Source organism: Lynx rufus, unplaced genomic scaffold, assembly GCF_022079265.1.
Source record: "Lynx rufus isolate CCGP_SWC_20201006 ecotype Redwood Valley unplaced genomic scaffold, mLynRuf1.p SCAF_9, whole genome shotgun sequence".
In the NCBI taxonomy this organism is placed as follows: Eukaryota; Metazoa; Chordata; class Mammalia; order Carnivora; family Felidae; genus Lynx; species Lynx rufus.
Genome location: NW_025814897.1, coordinates 72452490 through 72476854, shown reverse-complemented (window position 1 = coordinate 72476854; position 24365 = coordinate 72452490). Strand labels below are relative to the sequence as shown.

At 37.3% G+C, this 24365-nt stretch overlaps 1 protein-coding gene across 9 annotated transcripts in view; it reads left to right on the top strand.

The window, feature by feature from the left end:
• The window catches only part of SOX6 (SRY-box transcription factor 6), a 373444-nt gene that overhangs the window by 253915 nt on the left and 95164 nt on the right, over positions 1-24365 (top strand). For 5 of the 9 annotated variants that reach the window (XM_047070864.1, XM_047070862.1, XM_047070863.1 and 2 more), the window contains exon 9: positions 813-935. The exons of the other annotated variants lie outside the window; for them this stretch is intronic. In XM_047070864.1, coding sequence (XP_046926820.1) covers positions 813-935 — 123 coding nt within the window. The remainder of the gene's footprint in view (positions 1-812; positions 936-24365) is intronic. 9 annotated transcript variants of the gene reach the window in all.

Sequence of the window (24365 nt, the reverse complement as noted above, 5' to 3'; positions counted from 1 at the left end):
CCTTCTAACACTACCGTTTTAATGGGACGTTGACTTTAAATATGAATACATATTTTAACAAAAACAAACAATGATATCATTGAAATAATGGTTAAACTTTGAGTATTTGAACATTTAGAAAATACATGATAGTGAAGAACTTGAATTTCAGTACAGTGGAAAGTTTAAAGATAGTCTTTTATTCTTTTAATTTACTCAGATTATTTTTTAATTTTCTTACCAGGAATAGCATCTGGCTAGGCATTTTTTTTTCTTCTTTGCTATTCCCTATATGGCTTGGATATAAGAGATACGCAAATATTTTACCATGAGAAAACATCATTGTGAGCGTTTTAAATTAGGTCTGCAAATAAATAATTTTTGCAGTCGTCTGAGTTTTTGTCATAAGCCTCATCCTGTAAGCCTTGCTGATGTTACCTATTATGGACAGCCTACCAGAGCTAGGAATTTTGCCTAACAGTATCAGCAACCCACCTCTCTTCTAAAACTTTACCTTCCCCACTGCTAACACTGGAACTGCAGTTAGAAAAACCTAAACGGAAACCTCACATGTAATAAACCTAATCTGTTTCTCCTTTTCCCATAGCTATGCTATAGAATGTCTTCTTGAGTCAGAGGCAGAAGTATGAAACCAGTACCATTGCTTGGTCCTATAACAAAGTTCCTATGAAAGAAAGTGTCTGGGTCCTAAACCTTCTACTTTCTATTCTTTGGTGTGGTCAGTACCCTGGATTTAGAAATATGTGTTCTGTTTCATGAGTTCTGACAGTATGTTTTGTCTTTTTTTTTTTTCTGAATATGCTACTAAACAGAAGGGTCATGTCTCCCACCCACAAATTAACCCAAGGCTAAAGGGCCTAAGTGACCGTTTTGGCAGGAGTTTGGACACCTTTGAACATGGTGGTGGCCACTCTTACAACCACAAACAGATTGAGGTATGAATGCTTCCATTGGTGCTTCATTGGGTGGGGGACTGGATTGTTCAGTCATATTCTAGGCATTTTTCTTTTTTTAAGTGGCAAACACTCAACCTAAACTCTGAAATATGACCTTTCCCTTTTTCTTATTCCTGAGGAGGCTCATTTTTGCTCCTTTTCTTTCAAAGAAAAAGGCAAGGCCCAGACCAATGCCCCTAATGACCTAGGTTGTTTATTGCTATATATTTAGGCAAATTCTTTACAAGTGCCTTCAAAACCACTGCCCTTTCCCTTACTTTTTTGTTCCTTTTAAGTATAGTGTAGTATAGAGTTTAAAAATACTTAAACATTTAAAAAATCTCATCTGACCATATAACATGCTGCAAAGTTGATAAAATATAATTCTGCTTGTATAGACAAAACAACGGAGGTGCAGAGAGACCAAGGCTGCACAATATTCCCGGAGTTAGAGTTAGTACCTAGGATTTCTGACTCTGTCTAATTCAAGTTTCCAAATTTTGTTTTCTCTGGCTGAGGTAGGGCTGGGTGTCTGGGCCTGACTGGTTGCTTTTTGCCCCATTGACTTCTGTTGTGTCCCTTTCATATTTAACTTCCAATAAAGCTCTTGGTTGTTTTTGTGGGATATTCTTACCACCTGGAGAAGATGGCTTTTATGGCTATTTTGAAAACCAAACCCTTTTCTGCCATAGGTGTCTAGTCCTTCTTTATAATTTCATGCTTGATTTCTCTCTTATATCACTGGAGTTCCTCTCCAGGATTATCAGCTACTGAAGGGTTGCCAGTTATCTGTTTGAATCACATAAACACACACACACACACACATATACATACATGCAAACGCACATACACGCGCACATACACACATGCATACACACACACATACACACACACAAATTGAGACAGGCTACTCAGACTGAAACACACTATAACTTACTAGGTTAGATCTAATACTAAATTTTGTATTCTAACCTAGGATGGGAAACTCAACTCAAAAAAAAGAAAAGAAAAGAAAAAAATTACATCTAGCAAAGTGACGTATAAATGCAAGTCCTATTGGCTCTGGCAGTCTATATGTATCAAATACTATATAATAAATAGAGTATCCCTTTGGCATTATCTTCTCTGCTGCTTATGAATCTGTATTTTTGAAAAATAATAGAGAAGGCTCACTCCTAAGAAGAAAAAAGAGGACAAGATCAAAAGCCACCTTGGAAGTAGCCTGAGGAAGAGTTCCCAAGTTTGTGGCCTGCCTTCCTCTTTCCCTTTCACTTTGATATAAGAAGTATATGGGGGGGTTCCCACCCAGACATGACTAGGCATATACTGTCAAAGTATCTGCTATCTTCTATAGAGTAAGAAGGGATTTCTTCTGTAAGGCTTTCTTTTGGCTATAGAGAAGGGGCTGTATTTCTGGACATTCTGAAGATCTACCAGGCCTGGGATTCCTAAAATGGAGAGATAACTGCTTATTAGGGACAAGACTTTCTGTGTGATGACAGTTAACTAGCTTACCCACTCAGGACAGATAGTTTGTTAAATGTTTAAGTGCTTGGGTGAATGTGAAAGCAGGTGGTCCTGGCTCAAATTCAAGACTTCCTCCCTTTGACTTTTATTTTGGCTTGAGGTGTTGAGATCTAGCCCAGCAGCCTTTTTCTGGTAGCAGTTTGCTACCCAATCACTTCTTTTGCTAATTTTTCACTTAGATTGACTTCTCTCCCTGACACCATCACCGACCCCCGGTGCTGTCAAATCTGGCTTCTGTTGGGTTTCTGGAAATTATGATGTCATGTATATGAGTGCCAGATCTATGTAGTTCTGTAGCAACGCTGATCTAGAAGCACAACCTCTGCCATATGCCTGTCACTTTCATTAGGATAAATAGAGCCCCTTCGTGCAGGACCTCCTCAGACTTTGCCAACTTTGCCCATTTGAAAGTTTTCTGGATTTTTTTTTTTATTATTCTCACTCTGTTTCTTTGCTTTCATTTTTTGCACCTTCCTCTCTGCCCCCCTGCATGTCAGGAAACTCTTGCTCTGTTTGCTTATATGGTACACTGGTGAGAAAAGGCTGACCTTGTTTAAAAGGCAAGTTTCCCAAATTTGTCTGGTATGAGTATCACATGTTTATTGGGACACCCACAAAAAGCACAGTAGACACACATATCTAACCTACTCCAGACATTTAACATTTTAAATATTAAGCAAAAGTAGAGAGAATATTTAACAGTATCTGCTTTATTGATTTTGAAGTCTGCTTTCTTTTCTAATTCTCCCTTCCTTTGACAAGCAAAAATGTTACAACCCTGTTACCAATCACGGTTATGATAGACTGTTGATACTAAGGAAACATTACATTTATGTTAACTGGTTTTATTTCTAAACAGAGATTCTTAGGAAGAAAAGCCCATAACATATACATGCCACCATCACCCTACCTCACCACTTTCGTATACATCTGGCTGGATTGCTCAGAACTGGTCCTCTCTACCTGATGTCACAGCTAATTTGTTCTTCGAAGGTTGTCACTTTTAACATTAATGAGCCTGGATAAATTTTAACAGCATTTATAGTTCTAGACGGAAAGCCTGAAATTTTCTTATCAAGTATAAAAAAGGTATTTAAAGTGGAAAGACCCTCCTTACATTAGCATATTACAGTTTTCTTTCTTTCTTTAAAATAAGGAAGATACAGGAAAGACTTTTCTTTTTTTTCCTTTCTTTTCTTTTCTTTTTCTTTTTCTTTCTTTCTTTCTTTCTTTTTTTTTTTTTTTTTTTTTTTTTTTTTTTTTTTGGTCCTCTGTGCTGATCTAAGGCATGGTTTTCTCTGCCTCAGGGGCACAATATTAGGAGAGAGAAGGCCGAAGAATGCTATTTTTAGTTGAACAGTTCAGCAGATGGAGGCTTGAATACTCATATATCTGAAGGTTGAGGGGCTTGAACCATTAATTTTGATAATGTATTTAACCCTGGGAACAATCAGAAACTGTAACTCTAAGGTTACAGTGCTTTTGACCTTTAGAGAACAGAGGGCACTTGCTACAGTAAACAATATATTATATTGCTACTTATTCCAATTCTCTGCCCGTATAAATTTCAGGACCAGTTGCCATTTGCTTTCCTCAGCTATGTTAGCATTGGTCCTTCAAGCACATCAAAAAGAATGTTAAGGGAGGGGGACCAGTATAATGAGGCAGTCATATAAATATGGCCTTTAAATAGCTAAGATGTTAAATTGTTTCTGAAGAAATATTATCTCAGAATCTAAGCTCTGAGTTACTTCTTTTTTTTCCTTAATGAAAAAGTGGTTTTAATGTATCAATTAATTATATGTGGTTACTTTCAATATGATAGATCCTTAAAAGTAATTTTATTTTGTTTTGTTTTTAATTGGGAGTAATGTTGCTTCATAGATGTAGCTTATGTTAAATACAATCCCTACCATATCGTGCAAAGTGATACACCTGTCTCATGCCTTCTTATTAAATGATGCATGCTTCTCTTTAGCAAATACAGCAGTTAAATATCACACAGCTTAAGAATTTCTAATTAAAATATCTCCACATGTCAGCATATTGGTAATGTATTATTTTAATCCATTTATTTTGTTTATGAAACAGTGACATATGTTTAGATTGTGAAATATATGAGCCTTAAAAATCACTTTATTGAAGAAAATTAATTCCTACAATACTGTCTCAGTAATGTGTTCACTCACCCAGTCAGTCACTGGCGGCCCTGCCAGTCTTAATGTTGGGTAGACGCACTTACCAGTTTTATCTGCATAATGGTCTTGGAAAGAAGCAATCACAGTTCTTTTTCTTAGTGCCAAATGATGGAGTTTTTCTTTCCTTCCTTTTTTTTTCTTTCTCATTAATTCACACCTGTCCCCCCAAAACACTTTTTGTGGCTTTTTTTTAATACAATGAAGGATGGGACTGAGTATATGTATAGGGTATTCTGAAAGACCAATCAAAATTAAAAACAAGCTAGTTACCTTTTCAAAGTTAGACATAGTAATTTGTTTGTCAGCAGGGATATGTTTGGGTCAGCCCTGAGATAAAGTGACTGTCAGCAGTTATTCCTACAAGACAAGTAATTTCACTCAATGTATTACTGACAGATTGCTCACTTCTGTGAATCACCAGTGAAAACAAACTTAATATTGTTACAGACAGAGTTTCTGTCTTCATTAGCCTCAGAGAATGATTTTTATCGAGCATTCAAAGCCTACCAAGCTTTAGTTGGAACATATTTTAACAGACAAATTCTTATAATGATAGTATGGGTAGTAGCCTAAAATGAAAGGAATTAAATATGAAAATTTGAAAAATATCAATATAAGTACATCTTCACTTTTATTTGATGAGCATTATGTGTACTTTAGGGGAGATTTGAGGAAAGGAGTATAATTAGAGCCTTAAAACACTAGGAAAACCTATAAATCGTAAGTTACTCTTAAATGAAACTATTAAAGTCTTGCCAAGTTTGCAAAGATGGAGGAGAACAATTGAAGTTTTTGCAGAAGTAAATGCAAACACATATTTTATTTAAATGATATTGTCAATTTTCATGCTACAAATGGAACGTGAAGAAGTACCCATCAACCTTGAGAATGCTCTAATTCTATTTCAGTTCCAGCCTGAATCTTTATGATATTGTATTCAGATGCTCTTCTCTGGCTCATACCCTGTTTTCTTGTTTGCAGTTGTAAACATGCCTCAGTGCTTTAGAGAAACAAGAGGGTGAGTTAGTTTTTCTGGGTAAGCTTGGGAGGTTGTGACTTCTAATAGAGAGTTGAATAAAGAGTTGATTAGAGTGACCTATTACTAGCTACCCAGTGGAGAAAAAGGAATGCACTGATTCAAAGCTTGTTTTGAGGATGCCAACCATGGAGTTGTGCTTTGAGGGGAAATGCTTGCTTTTCCCTTAATCAGCCTGCCCTCACCCCCTTTGACTTAAGAGTGTGATGGAACTCGGGAATACCATTACAACTGGGAGTAGATGAGCTGTGGACTAATGGAATGAACTCCGCTTTGGAATCAGAATCTTGAAAGAGTTTCCACTGTTACTTGCTATGTTGTCCTATACTGTTCTCTAATTGCTTTTTTTTTTTGTAAAAGGGGGATAATAATCATTTTTCAGGTTTGTTGTGAATAGTAAGTGGGATAAGGAGTCATGTATTAGATTTCCAAAAAAAAAAAAAAAAATCAGCAAAATAGGAAAACACTTCCCAATATTCCAATAAGCAATTTTATTCCACCTTTGCTGCCTGAAGTACTTCTGAGGGGTGGCTCCAATCTACTAGAATGTAAGTCACTGCATTCAGGGATTTGGTCTCTTTTGTTTACTGTTGAATCCCCAATATTGCCTGGCATAGCATTTGGTGAAATGAATTAATGAATATCATCTTTGGTTGCTATCTGGGACCCAAGTTGCTCTGAAAACATTTTTCTTGGATATGTTCAGTCAGGTGCCCTGTTTTTAGTGAGGCCCTATTTCATATAAACAGATTTTTATTTTTAGGTATGCTCTTAAAAAACACCAGTATCATGTGAATCTTGATGGAGGTTAAAGAAATATAGGCAGGTCAAAGAAGGGTGCAGGGTGCCTGGGTGGCTCAGTTGGTTAAGTGTCTGACTCTTGATTTTGCTCAGGTCATGATCTCATGGTTCCTGAGATCCAGCCCCACGTTGGGCTCTGTGCTGACAGCATGGAGCCTGCTTGGGGTTCTCTCTATCCTTCTCTCTCTGCTCCTCCTCCCTCTTTCTCAAAAATAAATAAATAAGCTTTAAAAAAAAAAGAAGGGTGCAAAATATGAAGACATTTCCTAGTGTTTTGAAGTTGAACTTATATTCAGTGAAACAGAGTAAGTTTATACCTACCCACACATTGAAACATTGGGCAAACTGGATTTTCTTTTAGAAATGTGATTTTCAGTAGGTTTTAAGGTAATGCCTAAAAGTTGAGAAAGTATGGCTCTTCTCACATCCAAGCCCTGTTAATCACTGTGTTTAAGTTATGTGATTGATGGGATGCTCAGGTGTGCTCACAGAGATGGTTTACCAGGAGCCCAGAACCTTGGAATTAGAAAATTAGTGCAGTTCTCTATCTCTCTTAATGTAAGATTTCTACCAACATGCATTTAGCTCCAGCCTCACTAATTAATCTACTCAACAGGGAGCTCCCAGTGTGTGAATACTTGTATTTAAATAGATGGCTTGTAAGATGCAATGGTTTCTAAAATAGTGACAGGTATTTTTATTCCTTTTTACTTTTCACCAAACTGGAGTTTCAAAGTATTGTTTGGTTGGTATCATGTATTATGTATCTGTATGTGTGTATGTTATAAGGGGCTACCTGGGAAATCAGAAAGATGGTGTGATTCAGGATATATTGGAAGGTTTGAAAGCAAAACATTCTAGTGTTTTCAGAAATGCTTCACTCCAGTTTCCAATCATAGAATAAGTCAGGATATGCAACATTTAGGAAATTTAAATCAGAAAAAGGTATGGTGAAATATTTTGACATGTCAGGTAACAGAACAGACTGAGCAGGACAAAATTGTTTTTAAAAATCACCTTATTGAGGTATGATTGGCATACAAAAAGCTGCACTTATTTATTACATACAATTGGATGAGTTTGGAGATAAGTACACATCCATGAAACCATATCACAAACTATGCCATAAACATATTCATCACCCACTATTATTATTATAATTATTACTATTATTATTATTATTATTATTATTACCTTGTGTGATAGGAATATATGACATAAGATCTACCATCATAGTAAGTTTTTAACTATACAGTACAGAATTCTGAACCATATGCTCTATGCTATATAGTAGATCTCTGACACTTTGTGCTCTTTGACTAATACCTCCCATTCCCTCTTCCCCCACTCCTTTCAACCCCATTCTATTCTCTACCTCTATGAGTCAGACTATTTTAGATTCCTCATGTAAGTCATATTACACACTATTTGTCATTCTGTGTCTGGTGTATTTAATTTAGCATAATGTCCTACAAGTTCATCCACAGCATCACAAATGGCAGGATTTCCTCCTTTCTTAAGGCTAAATAATATTCCATTTTATGTATATACCACATTTTCTTTATCTAGTCATCCACCAATGGGCGTTTAGGTTGCTTCCATACCTTGGCTATTGTGAATAATGCTTCAGTGAACATGGGAATGAAGATACCTCTTCGAGATCTTGATTTCAAGTCTTACATTTCAGTCTTTAATCCATTTCAAGTTAATTCTTATGTATAGTTTAAGATAGAGGTCCAATTTAATTATTTTGCATGTGGATATTCAGTTTTCCCAATACCATTTATTGAAAAACTATATGTTTTGAAATTAGGAAGCGTGATAGTTCCAACTTCATTCTTGTTGGAGATTGCTGTGGCTATTCAGGGTCTTTTGTGGTTACATATGAATTTTAGGGTTTTTTTTTCTGTTTTTGTAAAAAATGCCATTAGGATTTTGATAGGGATTGCATTGAATCTGTAGGTTGCTTTGGGTAGTGTGGGCATTTTAACAATATTAATTCTTCCAATCCAAAAATATTTTAATGATATTTTAATTAAAAGAGATTGAGAAGCTACAGTTGGATGGATTCCCCTAACAGACATGCCCCAGTGGACGGACAAAACTGACCACTAGAGCTGGCACATAGTTAATACTACTCTGCCAATTTTCCTTTATCTTTTATTTGTAGAAAAGTTCATATGCTACAGATATGTATATTTGTGCAAATCCATCTAAACTGTAAATTCATGGAAATTTATAACAATTTAAGCTCTCTACACTGATTTGAAACAATCATGCTTTATTTTGACTGTTCTAGATTATTAGGATTAGGATATTAACTGGATTCTCTTACCTACCTACACACAAACTTCCAAGCCTAAATGGCACTAATAGTGGATTCTTTCCTAAATATAAATAAACCCCAAAACCTACTGTTACTCTTGTGTAGATTAAAAAAATCATTGTATATTCAATTTTTCATTGCTCCCTTATAATTGATGACATCAGTAGGGTCATCTTGAGTCAGACTGAGAGGCATTAATTTAGCTTTTTTTTTTTTTTAGTTTTATAAATACCGATATCTTTATATTTATAATTATTAAATGTGGGGTTGGCCAAATATTTGCATTTCCTTTTTATACACTAAAAAATGGAGGCAAAATAGAGCCAAATAAATTTCCCAAGACCTCCTTCCTTTTGGTCATTTGGTAAATTTAGGACTTAAATCAGAATTCTTTAATTCCAGGAAACTGCACTGAGTTCATTCCTCGTTGCATATTTCTCTTATAGCACCAGCTATGATACATGTAACCAAACTTTGATGTCGTAATATATAAATTAATCTAGACTATGATCCTTGGGTACCTTATCAGTAATGTCCCTAATGCTATTGACCTTGAGCAGTATGAACTAAAACAAAAATAAATAAATGATTGATATGCATAAAAATGTTATTGCTTAAAATGTATACATGTGTTGACTATCTCAAATTCTACAAAATGCAAACATACAGTATTCATTCAAAGCCCGTTTGAAATAGAATTGTTTTTAATCTAGAATATCCGTTTTGGGGATATTTATCAAATTCTCACTCTAATTCATTTACTCATTTAAATTAGAGTAAGAATGAAGTATTACAGCTTTTCTCTTTTAATTCTTACTACTCAGAATTACACTATTGCTTTGATTATGACTGTTTCAACGTGTTATTGTATCAAAATCTAAGGGGAGCTTATAAATGATCATGCTCAGGAAATTTGGAAAAGTTTGTATGAAAATTCAAACATAACAAATTTAATCATTCAACTATTCAACAAATAATTACTCAGTGCCTATTACATGCCAAGTATTATTCTAGACCAGTGACCCTCAGTGGGAGGCAATGTTGCCCCCTAGGGTTCAGTTGACAATGTCTGGAGACAATATTATTTGTTATGACTTGGGGATGAGGGTGGAGATACTACTGGCATCTAGTGGGTAAAGCCTTTAGGGATGCTGCCGAATATCCTACAATGGAGGGGAAAGCCCCCCACCCCAACCAACAAAAATTATCTGGTCTAAAATATCACTAGTGCTGAGTTTGAGAAAACCTGTTTTAGATATTGAGGAAATAGCAGTGAATAAAACAAAGTCCTTGCTCTCACGGAGTTTACATTCTAGTGGGGAAAGAGAAAATGCAGAAAGAAATGTATGATAAAGAGTTAGGATTGCAAATCTTACTTGCCTTAATGGAAATACCCTTCTTATCTATCAACCTATACATCTGAACCTGGATGGGCAGATTTTTAAAAACAGACTTACTCGATTGTTTATCCTCAGCTTCGCTTTGGTCTTCAAGACTAAGAATTTTATTCCAGCAGTCACTTCTGGCTAGAACACTCACAATTCTCCTCAAGCTCATCTTTTCAATTGTATTAAGCACACCATATACTCTGACTTTCAGTAAAGGAATATTATTTCTGATTATAATAGTATATAAGTAAGTCTGTCTTTCAGAGTGAAGTAAGTATGAAATTTGGTGAGGACCTGGGAATGTTCGTTAGTTTTTATGGATGCTATTTATGGAGATCCCATAGGATGAGTGGAATCATTCTTGGCAGGAAACCTGTATTTGATGTGTGAATTGGATGTTAACAAAGGAAACCTGAATTTCTTTCTAAAAACAAAACAAAATAGATATAAGAATAGTATGGATATTATTTATATGTATACAGATACACACATACAAACACACATATAATACATATTGCATTTTTTATAGTTTAATTGTATGTTATATACTATATTATTATACATTATATAATTATTAATTATATATTTAGGTTTTATAATAAGTGTGCTTTAATATTATCCCCATAGTTTAGAAGAAGAAAGTGAAGTTTCGATGGATCAAGTAACTTGAACCAGATTACTCATCTATTAAACAAAATAGGACCATAATAGATGGTTTAAGTGTGTTTTGACCGGGATTCTTTGCTTTAAACTCTGCTGACCGATATGTAGGAAGCACAGTCATTTAGATGCTTTCTTGCATAACTTATTCCCCTCTTACAATATTCAAGTGAATTAAATGTAATTTAATTAAATTACAAAAGGGGAAAATTTCAAAGTCAACATGACATTCTCAGAATCCCAGAGAGTTCATGTAGTTTCCAAATTTCCAGTTAGGTGGCCAGAAGAAACTTCAAGCCTAACAGAATTTAACAAGGATAAGAAGACCTATCATGAAATCTGAGTTATCTTATTTTGTAGTTTTCTTTTGAGGAAAATGCTTAGAATGTTTTTCCTGAATGCCATAGCTCTATTCTTCTGAGAGTTTCTGGGGCTGTCTTATAATTTCAAAGTTTTGATGAGTCTCCAGGAGTAGCTGGGGAGTGTGTCCTTGCCCATCCCTAGCCTGTGCTGCCCTCTGAGCATGTTCAGCAGGTTGCATGCCAGCAGAGGAAGCAGATGTTTGACCATACTGGAATGGAGCGCCTGCTGCATCAGGAGCTGGGGATTCCTCTTGACATCTGGCCATGGCTGGGTCGGGATGCCTGCCTCAGGCCAGGAGGCTGCTGGGGCTGTGGGGCAGAGAGCACAGAGTCTTTGCTGCTCTTTAAGCGATTAGTGCACTGAAGCAGCAATAATGTTGAATTATCGCTTGGCTGCTTTCTTCTCAGCAATCTTGGGACAATAGGAGAGTCAGGAAGGAGCCTTTACAGTAAAGTCATGTTCAGAGAGACAAGACTAATTACAGAGTATTAAAGAGCTTTATTTTAAGTGATTTAGTTTACAAATAGCTCTGGACAGTGTATGGAACTGTAAACCCAATAGCTTAAAAAGACTTCTAATTGAAAATAGCTGGTATAGAACCATTATTTCAGCAATTTTCCAGTTTTAGAGTCTGGTCAAGTTGTGCTACAGAAGATACAGCATCTGCTAAAAAGAGAAAATACACTAATACTTACAGCTATTGGGGGAAATTTTTCTAACTTGAGGGGAAGGAAGACTTTTAGGTACTGAAATATGTGCTGGCTTTTACAGTTTTACTTTATCACATTGAAAACTGGTCTCCATTTGCTACCCAGAGCCGAAACCATCTGTTACACCAATTTCCTTTATGATATGTGTTATTTAAACACAATGGGTATAGAAACAGGTAGTTTAAAATATACTTTGTGATGAACAGTTGACATATTATGTAGCTTTTCCTCTTATAGTTTTTCATTAGTGAGACCTCTGTGCTCAAGGAAGCCTTCTTATAAACAGATTATGGCCATTTGTGTTCACAGTAGTATATTGGAGAAGAACACAGCATTGCTCTCACTTAACCTCTCGTATTCTAAGGGGGTTATATTTAATTAACACTGGTGAGAGGCTGACCTGAGAGGCTGTGGAAAGTGATTGAGCTGCATTTTCCAAGCTCTGCTCTCATCAGCTGGGAGAGAAATTAAAAAAAAAATTAGAAGGTACTATTTTCTGAAATTCCCTCTAACTAAGCTGTATTTCAACGGGCCATTTAATGCTCAAATGGACAAAGGTATTACTTCAGTCATTGAATTGTATCAAACTCCTTCTCAGAGGCCCAGTTTAAAAACTCTGAAGGAAAAGTGGTTTAGCATTGCATTCTCAGTGGAGTATCACTTGGTCTGCTTAAAAAGAAAAAAAGCAAATAAATTAAAAAAAAAAAAAAAAGGCAGGAGAAATACTCACTGTCAGTAAATGGATTGAAGCATGCGCTCCAAGTAGTCCTCACTATACTGGGATTGCCGTCCAGAGTTTAGGAGTTCCTTAGCCCCCTTACAAAAAAACGCCCCTCTCTGCAGTGTGGCTGTTTACCTGCTCAGAACATTTTCTTCGCCTCCAAGCAAGTGTTTGCTCCAGGGCCCAAGGGGCAGTCTCTGAATAATGCACAGTTAAATCATTGGCTTAGATGTAACACAACCAAGAGAGAGCGAGAAGCTTTGTTGAGATTGTGGAGGCCTGGATATGACTAATTTGGGTGGAAGACCTTCTCTTCCCCGTCCATTTATCAGTCATGTTGGTAAAGAGGCATTTCTTAATCATTTTAATAAAGAGACATTTCTTAGTCGCAGAGCAAAATAGTCATACATAATTAATCTATATCCAGCCGTACCATTCCTGACTTTAGATCTACCTCTGCCACATCTCCTGATTATAAAACACTATTACCAAACACAAATATACTTTACTATGAAACAGGAAGATGACTGTATCATTAGGTGATGATTTGCCACCATGTACTGGAACAACCTTTCAGCAGCTAGATGCTGCTGAACATCAGCATGGATTGACATGTTTTCTGTCAGAAAGCAGTGCTTCTTGGTTCCTCAAGACCCCGTCAGTTAACAGAGCTCTGTGACCAGAAAAAAAAAAAAAGAGCTATGAGACCTTGAGATAACTTCCCCTGCACCTCAGTCTCCTCATCAGTGAAATGGAGATAATGATACCTCCCATATTATAAGGATTAAATGAAGTAACATAATCCAGCCACCTAGCACAATATCTACTAGACAGTAAGTACTCAATAAACATCATTTCTCTCCATACCCTTATACTTGTATCTCTCATCCATTCATTCATTCATAAAAAGAAATATTTTATTTTTAAAAAAAATTTTTTTTCAACGTTTATTTATTTTTGGGACAGAGAGAGACAGAGCATGAACGGGGGAGGGGCAGAGAGAGAGGGAGACACAGAATCGGAAACAGGCTCCAGGCTCTGAGCTATCAGCACAGAGCCCGACGCGGGGCTCGAACTCACGGACCGCGAGATCGTGACCTGGCTGAAGTCGGACGCTTAACCGACTGCGCCACCCAGGCGCCCCCAAAAAAAATATTTTAAAAAGCATATCCTACGTGCTTTAGGTACTCTCTTAGGCAAGCAAGCTAAGCAAGTTATTGACCTCTTATGGTAATAGCCTAGAGAGGAAATCAGCTACATGAGCAACACTTGAAAGTGATAAAGAAAAGATAACATGTGGCTAATCATGTGGTATATATGTATAGAAATATATTCACTTATTGGTTGACCAAGCTGGTTGTGTACAGGCTTTTTGAAATCTTTCTGTCCTAATACCTATGCTTAATGACTGCTCCTGAGTTCAAAAAGCATAAGGCCCCATGCAGTGCTCTTTAGAAAGAAGTGGTGGCCAGGCAGCAAAAAAGATACTTAAGACTGGACTTGCCACTAACCAAGAAAAAATGACACCATATTGAAAGAAAAGCCTTCACACATAGACAGTGAGACCGTAAGATTGCATAGATTTCCAGAGCCAGAAAGACCCCCAGAGGCCTTGAGGGTCAAATCCTTACTCTACCACCAGTTCCATGAGCATGGCCAAATTAATCTTTCTATGCCCAGATTCCATTAGATGGGATTAGGAGTAATACATACCCCAAAGGGCAGTTGTAAAGAATGAAAAAGAAAATCCGTATCCAAAGTTCTTTATACACTGTCAAGTATTATGTGAATCTTTTGGTTTTATATTTGAAGAGACTCAGGTCCAGAAAGATGGATTAACTTGACCAAAGCCACATACTTTGGTAGTGGCCTGGGTTAGGATATGCGGAATTGTGAAGCGACAGTGTGAAGAACTAAATTTGATTGCTTCTTTTAAACAAATTCATAAGAAACGAATTGATCAAAATTGAAGCATGGCCAAGAGGACAATATAGCCCAATATAACTTCCACCTATTCTAGGTGCAAGTGGGTGGGGTGAGTTTTTGTAGAGATATATTTTTTGCAATTGAATGTACCAACCTAATGAAGACTATCCTTTAAAAAAATATTAAGGTGTATTAAAGTATAAGACCCTGTAATAGTGATGGTAGCAGTGACAAGGCCAGAATATAAACTTGTATTAACATGAAAAAATTAAATAATTAATCTGCTCCTACATTAATTCCCCATATGTTGATGGAGTGCCTATTTGTGTAGTAAGCATGATTTGCTACTTGCAAGATACTAAGATCAAGCCTTGATCCGTGCCTTCAGAAGGCCCACAATCTAGTAGACAATGTGATAATTGTTAACATAGATGTATATCCAGAATGAAAACACTATGGGAGGAAGAAGTGTCAAGCTCTGCCTGGGGAAATATTGGCAATCTTCATGGATGGGATGGTGTTAAAATTGAATCTTGAAAAGAGAGTGGAAGTTCACTAGGTTTATGGGGCAAGGATACAGAGCAGCAGAGATAACAGAGGAGAGAAAGAGCACCCCAGACAAAGAGCAAGGATGCCTGTAGGTGTAGAAGCAATAGACAGCGTGGCACCTTCAGGAAACGACAGCCTGGCACAGGCCAGGTGTACAAGAGCAATAGTTGGTAAGATTGGAAAGGTAAGCAAGGGGTCAGATCACAAAGTGCCTTTTACGCCACACTTGGGAATTTGCAATGCATGTGGCAGACATGATTTTATTCACACCGTAAATGGTAAAGTGGTATAAGGTATAGTGTACAACTTTATGATGTGATATTCCTCTATTAATTTGATCTCTAGTTTACATTTCCCATTACACTAGATTTAATAGTTAGGGAACTATATTTGCTAAGATTCATAGTCCCTTTAGTACAATGGTACCCTGTGGCATGTGAAACTGTGCAAATAGTGTAATGATACATGCAGAATAAACAAAACTGTTTAAGATTGAAGCAAAGCCAAGGTCCAACCATTTCCTGGGGATTTGGGGAAATCTTGTAATCTGAAGTTTGTACTAAACCCAATCATATTTATCACATTGCTTCTCAGTGAATGGACCTTGATACTGTATTTCAACCAAATGATGAAGCAAGGAGCAAAAATCTATAAAGAAAAGCTATGGTTCTTCTAATTGTGCAATTATGCCCCTTTCTGGAATAATAAAATGTTCCTTGGCGGAGGTCAGGATCTCTGCCACTGACTTATTTAACAGATCCTCTTAACATCTGTCCTGCAGACTGTGCACTTTATTAGCAGACAAGAGACCCAACAGACTTTGCCTGCTGTGTCCCTTTTTCACATTCACACAGCTGTGGATTAACTCAGACTTTCCAGAAGAGGACCAACCAGAAGGGATAGTAACGTTATTGGCTGATTCTAAAAAGATGGGAAAAAAAGAGCAGAAACAAATGTTGCCCTAGTACAATTCAGTGTTTTTTAGGGTGACAATTACCAGTCTGTTTTAAAAAGGAATAAAAGCTATTTCACTAAAAAAGGAAAGTCTATTCATATCTGTGTGGGAACCTAATCAGGCTCTTGTTTCCAATGACGATGCCTCCACAGTCGCACCAGGTCTGCGACAAGAATGCTCCTTTTGTATGCCGATAATGTGGAAACGATAAAATTTCCTTTAAGAGACATATGTGTTTACATCATGAGATGTGTTATTTGACAAAATGCTTTGTTCTCCTCATATTTTCCATGCAGAGTTTCATGCTGGGTTGTTTGGCTGGAAATCTTTGATTAACTAGAATTAGTTGCTGAAATAAAATAGACACTTTTGTTTTATGAGTCCTCTTGCTGAGCTGTAAATTATAGTAAAATATATAAGGAGTGACAGAAAGAAGTGCTGATCTGAACCTCTGACCCACAACAGGCACAAAAACATAAGATTATTCCTTCAAAGAGCTGCATAGAGACATAAATATTTCACGGTCCACTCGGAATCCTGCCCTCTTAACAAACTAAAGCTGCGATTTTACATCATGTAATGAGAGTTTTCCAGAGGTGTCATGGTAGGCTTACGCAGAGTATTGAGATTCTAAAAAATCCTCCTATGTTAGGACCCTTAATGCTTAAAATTTTTCTCTGGCCAGCAACAGACCATAAAAAAAGAACAAAACAAAGTTCCTGTTCCCTAAACAAATAGCCAAGGGTGGTTTTCCTTTTACTAGAAGAGCGGCGTATTTTATAACTCTTAAGGCTTCTCAGAGCCAGGTTGGCCTTTTATTTTTTTTATTTTTTAACGTTTATTTATTTTTGAGACAGAGAGAGATAGCGCATGAACGGGGGCGGGTCAGAGAGAGAGGGAGACACAGAATCTGAAACAGGCTCCAGGCTCTGAGCAGTCAGCACAGAGCCCGACGCGGGGCTCGAACTCACGGGCCGCGAGATCATGACCTGAGCTGAAGTCGGACGCTTAACCCACTGAGCCACCCAGGCGCCCCCAGGTTGGCCTTTTAGTGTGAACATCACAGTTCTGTGAAGCAGTCTTGGGGTACCAGCCTGAAGGAATGGGCTGTGAAGGGGGACCATTAATAAAAGCAGAACAGAAACTGTTAGCCTAAACACTGTGTGTGTTCTAGAGCTTGGCTTAGGATTATTGTTATTTATTTATTTATTTATTTATTTTTGGTTAAATAACTTTATAGGATCACTTATAAGTTTTAGTTAACATAGGATCTCTTGCCAGAGCTTTGATGTAAGCAAAGCCTGCCTCACTGTTCTCAGTCAAAACTAACTGTGATGGGTGTGTTAACTCACCTTACCGTGGTTATCATTTCATAATATATGCATAGGTCATATTGTCGCGTTGTTCACCTAAACCTTACAGAATCTGGGGGCACCTGGGTGGCTCAGTTGGTCAATACTCTGTCTTCGGCTCAGTTCATGATCTCACGGCTCATGGGTTTGAGCCCCGTGTCGGGCTCTGTGCTGACAGCTCAGAGCCTGGAGCCCACTTCTGATTCTGTGTCTCTGTCTCTCTCTGCCCCTCTCCCACTCACGCTCTGTCTGTCTGCCTGTCTGTCTGTCTCTTAAAAAAAAATAAACATTAAAATAAACCTTATGCAATCTTATTTGCCAATATCTCAATGAAACTGGGGGGAAAAACCGTAATTGTTCCCAGTGATGGTGTTTCAGTGGTAGTTTGTAAATGCTTCCATGTTGCCTTTTATCATATTGTGTCTCTCTCCCTTTCTCCTTTCTGTCCTTGCTGTGAGCTCCTGAGAGGCTGCATATCTTCTTCATCTTTGTATCCCTAATATTTTTTGCTAAATTGAATGAAAATGCCAGATGTTTTTTTTTTCAGAGTAAGATGTTTAGAGTGACATCTCTTAAAGAGAATATACTGATAAGAATAAGAACCTGCAAGTATCAAGTCTTTATAGTGTGCCCTTCTTATGAGTATGTTACGTGCATTAACTCATTTACTCCATACAACAGTCTTTTGGAGTAAGTACTATTATTTTTCCCATTTTAAAGATGTGGAAATTTAAGATCCAGAGAGATTAAATAACTCTCCTTAGATTAGTTCTGACAAAAGAGTGTGCACTCTTAATCACTATGCTGTCCTGCTTCTCACAGCAACATATAAACCTTATTTTTCTAAGTGTCTTCTTTAGTCCTTTATATTAACCATTCCTTGCTTTATCTGCTATAAGGAATTTTAAAGGTGGATTATTGATATATGTATCAGTATCGTATCTAGTGACAATAAAGTGTGTTATGTAGTTATTACACAGTCTTTGAATGATTTTTACCATGGCTTCTATGGATAAGGTATCATTCCTTTCTGCTAATTAGGGAGTAAGCCATGGGTATTACTGTAGGATACAGATGGCATATTTACATACTGCAAAATATGCTGAAGTTCTCCAATTGGCAATATTAATAATTCGCAGTTCAAAAAATGACAGTTAGTGGAGGTGGCTCGGAAACAGGGTAAAACATTTATTTGAATTTAAAAAATATAGAAGAAAATAAAAAGGGAAAATAAGAAGAGGATGTTTTGTATTATTTCTTGTCGAGTTTACTTGATCACTTCAAAGTGAATTCAAAATGCATCCTTATCTCCCTCAACATTTATTACAAATGTTCATTTTAGGTTAATATTATTAATGAATATTATGTTATTAATATGAAATTTCTGTGTAATAAATCTGTGCATTTCATCATAGGTATGAATTTTGTTCACTCGCATGATTCTTATGCTCAGTCTTCCATAGTCTCCTGAGAAATTAAAAACCAAGTTCAGTTTATAAAAACACTAAAAACATTTTCATATAACAGACATGTTTATTTCCAATCAGCCACATTTGTTCTGTCCATCAATTAAAGTGAAGAAAAATGACATTTAGAAAATACTATACTTTTCTTTCATGCAATTTTATTTTCCCAAATATATATTTTTAACAATCTGAACAAAAACTTATTTTTTTCATTGCATACTTACTCATATTTATCTTCATTCTGTTGTTTTGGGGGCCTCATTACGGGTGGAAATCGAAGGGTGTAAAAGCTGAGCAGTTGTAGAATATTTTTCAAGCAACAGCATCTGGTTTCTTGGCAGTCATCATGGGCCAAGGCAAGGCAGTCCTGGCATATCTCCAGATTTTTCTGTGGGTATTGCTGAGGGATTTCCAGGTCTGCCATGTTGTTGTGATGTTGTTTCCTAGAAACCCGGAAACTCAGAATGGAGTCCGGAGTCAGTCTGGTAGTATTTAAGGTCTACATGATCTGGCCTCCTTGATACCTTTTTGACATCTGACCCATCACCCTTTTCCAAGCTCACTTTGCTCCAGCCACACTGGCATCCTTGCTGTTCTTCACACATGCCAAACACGAGCATCTCTGTGCCTCAGGACATTCACCTCTCCTTTGCCTCTGCCCTGGATGCTTTTCCAGGGTTATCACACGCCTTACTCCCTCACTTCTTTCAGGTCTCTACTCAAATGACCCTTCTTTTAGTTTTCCTGACCTACTCTATATTAAACTCCCCCTCCCTTACATTCATATACCTGGTCACTTTATATCCTATGGCACATATTAGCATCAAAGTTACACATCTGCGTGCTAATTCATCATCTTCCCCCCGCCCCCCTTACCCGAAGTCACTGCTCACTCCTGTTTTCCCAAATAGTACCTGGCCATTAGTAGCCAGCCAATAAATACTTTTTGCATGAATCCAAACCAAAATTCGCCTTTTGGTTACAAAGAAACAATGCTTTTAAATATTAGGGACCTAACATCTACTCATTTACTGAAAGTACTTTATTCAATTCAGCTTGTACTCAAATATATACACCCCCTGAAACTTCCCTGTGACTTTGAGGCTATGGGAAATAACACTTCGGTTTCAAATCCAATTTCTGGACTCCTCGATGAGTTTTTATTTCCTATTGGTAGAGTCAAGATGCACTTGTTTAAGGTTTCCCTGATGAGCCACGGTTTTGTGACTAGAGAGTTAAAGGAGCGTTACGAATGCAAGCTGTACCACTTGGAGCACATTCAGAGAACTGGGTCTCTTCAGCATTGCCTGCCCAGCTCTTGGAAACAGAAGGAAAACAGTCAAGTTCTTCCCATAATGTCGATTTACAACTGCCCTCATTATCACCTCTTTGAATATCTTGCTTCAAAAACCAAAGTACTAATTGTTTCAATGACCGAACTTTATTTCTGTAAATAAAACATTACGTATTTACATATTTTATTTGGCACCCTGAAAGATACTTGGAAAGGCAAGGAGAGATTGAATTTTAAATTTAAATTTAAAATTATTGGGGGTTGAAATTTAAAATTATTGGGGGTTGCTTTGTTTATGCTTAGTTATTTCCACTATGCAACTGTGTTCTATAAAGAAAAGCTCTTCTGAATGCATTCCAATATAATTGGTGTCATCCAAGAATGAATTCTGTTTTTTTGTGTTTTTTTGGTCTTGTTTTGTTTTGTTTTGTTGTGTTTTGTTTTTGTAGCAGATGACTGACTGGGTGCTCAACCTGATGGATTCAGAATTTTTTTTGAAAAATGTCTCCTCATGTAAGGCTAGGACCATTCACCTGAGCCTCTCCCCTTTTCTTTTTTCTTTTCTTTTACAGCTTCTCCTCTCTTCCACTTCCAGCATATTCTTCCCATTCCTCCCACCCCAGTAGCACAATGAGTTATGTCAGAGGAGCTACTCAGTGCTTGGGAAAATAGGCAAGAGGATCTTCAGCCAGGAAAACTCTTTTTTCAATTCATTTTTCTTTACTTGACATTCTTGTGCCGGCTGCAGGGGATAATGAAATGAATTAAACAGGTCCTGGCTTTCCAATGCCTTACAGTCAATGCTTGTTTTATTTTTCTTTGGTTGTTGTGGAAAGGCAAATAGCTGAAGTCTCAAAGGGGATGAAATAGGTCCACTCTCACCTGAGACAGCTTTTTGGCTCTTTATGTATATTTGCATAAACTTTACTTTAAAAAATCTGAAAACACCTTAACATGATGATAATTACCTAAGCTAATTACTGTCGTTGCATTTTAAAATCTGCACATTTAAAAACAAATATTAAAATAAAATTCTACCACATAAATTATTTTTTGGGTGCCCAATGATTATTTTTCAAATATATATAGGATACATTTCTCTTTCAATTCTGGGGGAATGGTGGGAAAACAACCCTTTTATGAAGTCCAGATCAGAAGCTCTGACAAAATGTACATATTCTATTTGCACTCAGTTCCCTAAGAGAACAGAAACAAGAAGAAAAGAGTCTGTGTGAACACTGGATGGGAGAAATAGTAAATTTGGGTTCTAGATTTCCTTCTATCTATTGCTTGTCAGTTGGTATTCTTATGCAATCACCTTCCTTCTCTAGGCTTGAGTTTTCCTCATCTGTAAAGCAAAGGGATTGGATTAAATGATGTTTACAATTCTTCCTTCTGCTAACATTGTGTTATCTGGTGTTTCTTTATAAGAAAATCAATGCATGACTTGATGAACCCACATGTTATAAGTTCAAGAAGATGGAAACAAAGAAAGAGACTTCCATCTCTGGGGATCCTTTTGGAGAGACTGTGAGCAAAGGTATAATAAGAAAAAGGTGTGGGCAGAAATGATAACAATTCCAAAAAGATAGAGCCAAGAAGAGAAATAAAGGAGTTTTAGTGATCATTGTTAACACAGCATATATTAAATATCAGGCATGATGTTAGGTGCTGAGGACACGTTAAAGAAGACTCAGTCCTTCCCTTAAGGAGCTTGGAATTTGCTGGGAGATAGAGACATTTAAAAAAAAAAAAACATTTCCATAAAGTACACAGGAATAGATGATGAGATATGGGGGGAGCACAAGGGAGACAGGGTTCAGATAAGGCCTTAAGGAGAAAGTGACTTTTAACCAAGACTCAAAACATGAGTAGAAGTATGACAAACAAGAGGGGTTAACAGAAAAGCAAAGAATATGGCAGGAGAAGTGAGAAGGTTGAGTTGGAAATTAACCCAATATGTGAGGAGTGGGTGTGGTAGCTCTTCCCTTATTCCTTCTCATCTCCTATCCCTACAGCCAATTTTCTTTGGTGTCAAGTATTAGGGGTATAGCTAAACAAGTGCCTTCTATGCTGAAAAACAAGGACTTCAGTTCTTTCCTTCCATAAAACCACAGCTATATTTCCTGGATCGTTTTGTTGACATTGGAGGTTTATGAGAAGTAAAAGTATTTGTGATCTCTTTCAAATTATTTTTAAGCTTTCTCCGTTCCCCCCGCCCTCAGTCTGTAATGACTTGTTACTGACATATTTTCTTCCCTGTGCTGAACAAGCACTAAATCATGCTGCTTAATTACCCCTGTCTCCGTTCTACCTTCTCACAGCCTCACAGCTGAACTTGTCCAGCTTTATAGCATGCCTTGCTCGGTAGGCGGGGGAATGGTCATCAGCATTGTTTTGAGAAGGTAACAAAACCCAGGATGTCCCTGGAGAACTGAGCCAGGCTTGGGGCCTAGTGTTAGGCAGCATCATTCAAGTAAATGATATTTCCTTAAAGATGCTCCCCTACCAACCCTGCTTGTCTCGCGACTCCATCATCTTCTATTGCCCTCTCCAACCCCCGAGTAGTGTGTTGTATACAAGAACAGAATCTGAGTTATCCAGGGCCAGGGATCTGGGGTTCCCAGATATTATGTGGAACCACAGCAGGTGGGGTAAATATAAGGGTAGGGGTTGAAATTTCAGTAGTGCCTATTGAATCTGTTTTTATAGAGGAGCATTTTCCCTTCTCTTCCTTTCTTCGTTATCCACCAATAGGCTAGTTATATTTGAGGGGAAAATTTTTTTTTTCTTTCTCTCTGGGCCAGATTCCGACAGGCCACTTTAAAATGCCCTTTCTAATTGAAATGACAAAACACAGGAGAATTTACTCCAAAGAGAATCTGGTGTGTGAAGTTGTGCCTGCTTTTTTACTGTTGGTTTCCATATACTGGAGCATACTGGTGCCAATTTAAAGCCCCTGTCAATTTCCATTTGTATCAAGTTCCCCTATTTCTACCTATATTCTGCATAGTTCTTTTTACTTTATCAGTCTCTTCAATATGTGTCACTAGGGTATTTCAAGTGTCTTCTATTATGGCTCACAGATCAGTTGGAGAAGGGAGCTGTTTAGATAAAAATTGCGCCCCTTGCTCCTTCAAGGTGGCTGGCTGGTGGTACCATTAACCCTTTCTGTATGTGAGGGCTGTGAAGTGCCATTTTAGAAAAAGTCACTGCAAGACATCTGGAAATATAGTTTGCTATTTGAGAACTCAGAACAGCAGCAACATCAGAATCTCTCTTCTCCTTGGACAATGATTCTTGTCTGTGGCTAGGAACAGGAAATGGGTTTCATTACAATTCACTGTAGAGCTTATGTAAAGCACATGGACTTTAAAGTAAGACTGACTCTATAAAATAGATAATAATTCCCATTTTCTATAATTATTTAGAAAACTAAATAAAATAATAAATGTTAAATACCTAACACAGAACCTGACTGAGTTAGCGTACAATATATGCTTGTTGAATTCACACATGAATGAATGAGGGTGATGACTGAATGGCAGGATGAGTGGTTATGTGGTTATGTGAAAATCATGCGATTATGAGAATATGAGCCTTGCACCTTTTTTCCGATGGGGTTCTCCATTGGAGAGCTTACATGATTTTATCCCAGAAAGCAGGTATATACATGATACATATGTATACATATATACACACATTTATGTATGTATAATGTATATACCTATATATGTATATTTCATATTATGTTAAGTATTAGATACACTGACACCACTCATAATTTGACGTGAATTTGGCTGTACGGGGCAAAACGTGCCTCTCTTTCCAAGTACAATAGTGTTATAAGATGACTCTGACAAAATACATTTTTTAGGTCCTGGCCATAGACTGGTGTATCTACTTGAAGACAATCAAGAATTTCAGGGGCGCCTGAGTGGCTCAGTCAGTTAAGCGTCCAACTTTGGCTCAGGTCATGATCTCACATTTCATGGGTTTGAGCCCCACGCCGGGCTCTGTGCTGACAGCTCAGAGCCTGGAGCCTGCCTCAGATTCTGTGTCTCCCTTGCTCTTTCTGCCCCTACCCCATTCACACTCTGTCTGTCTCTCTGTCTGTCTGTCTGTCTCTCTCAAAAATAAGCAAACACAGACACACAC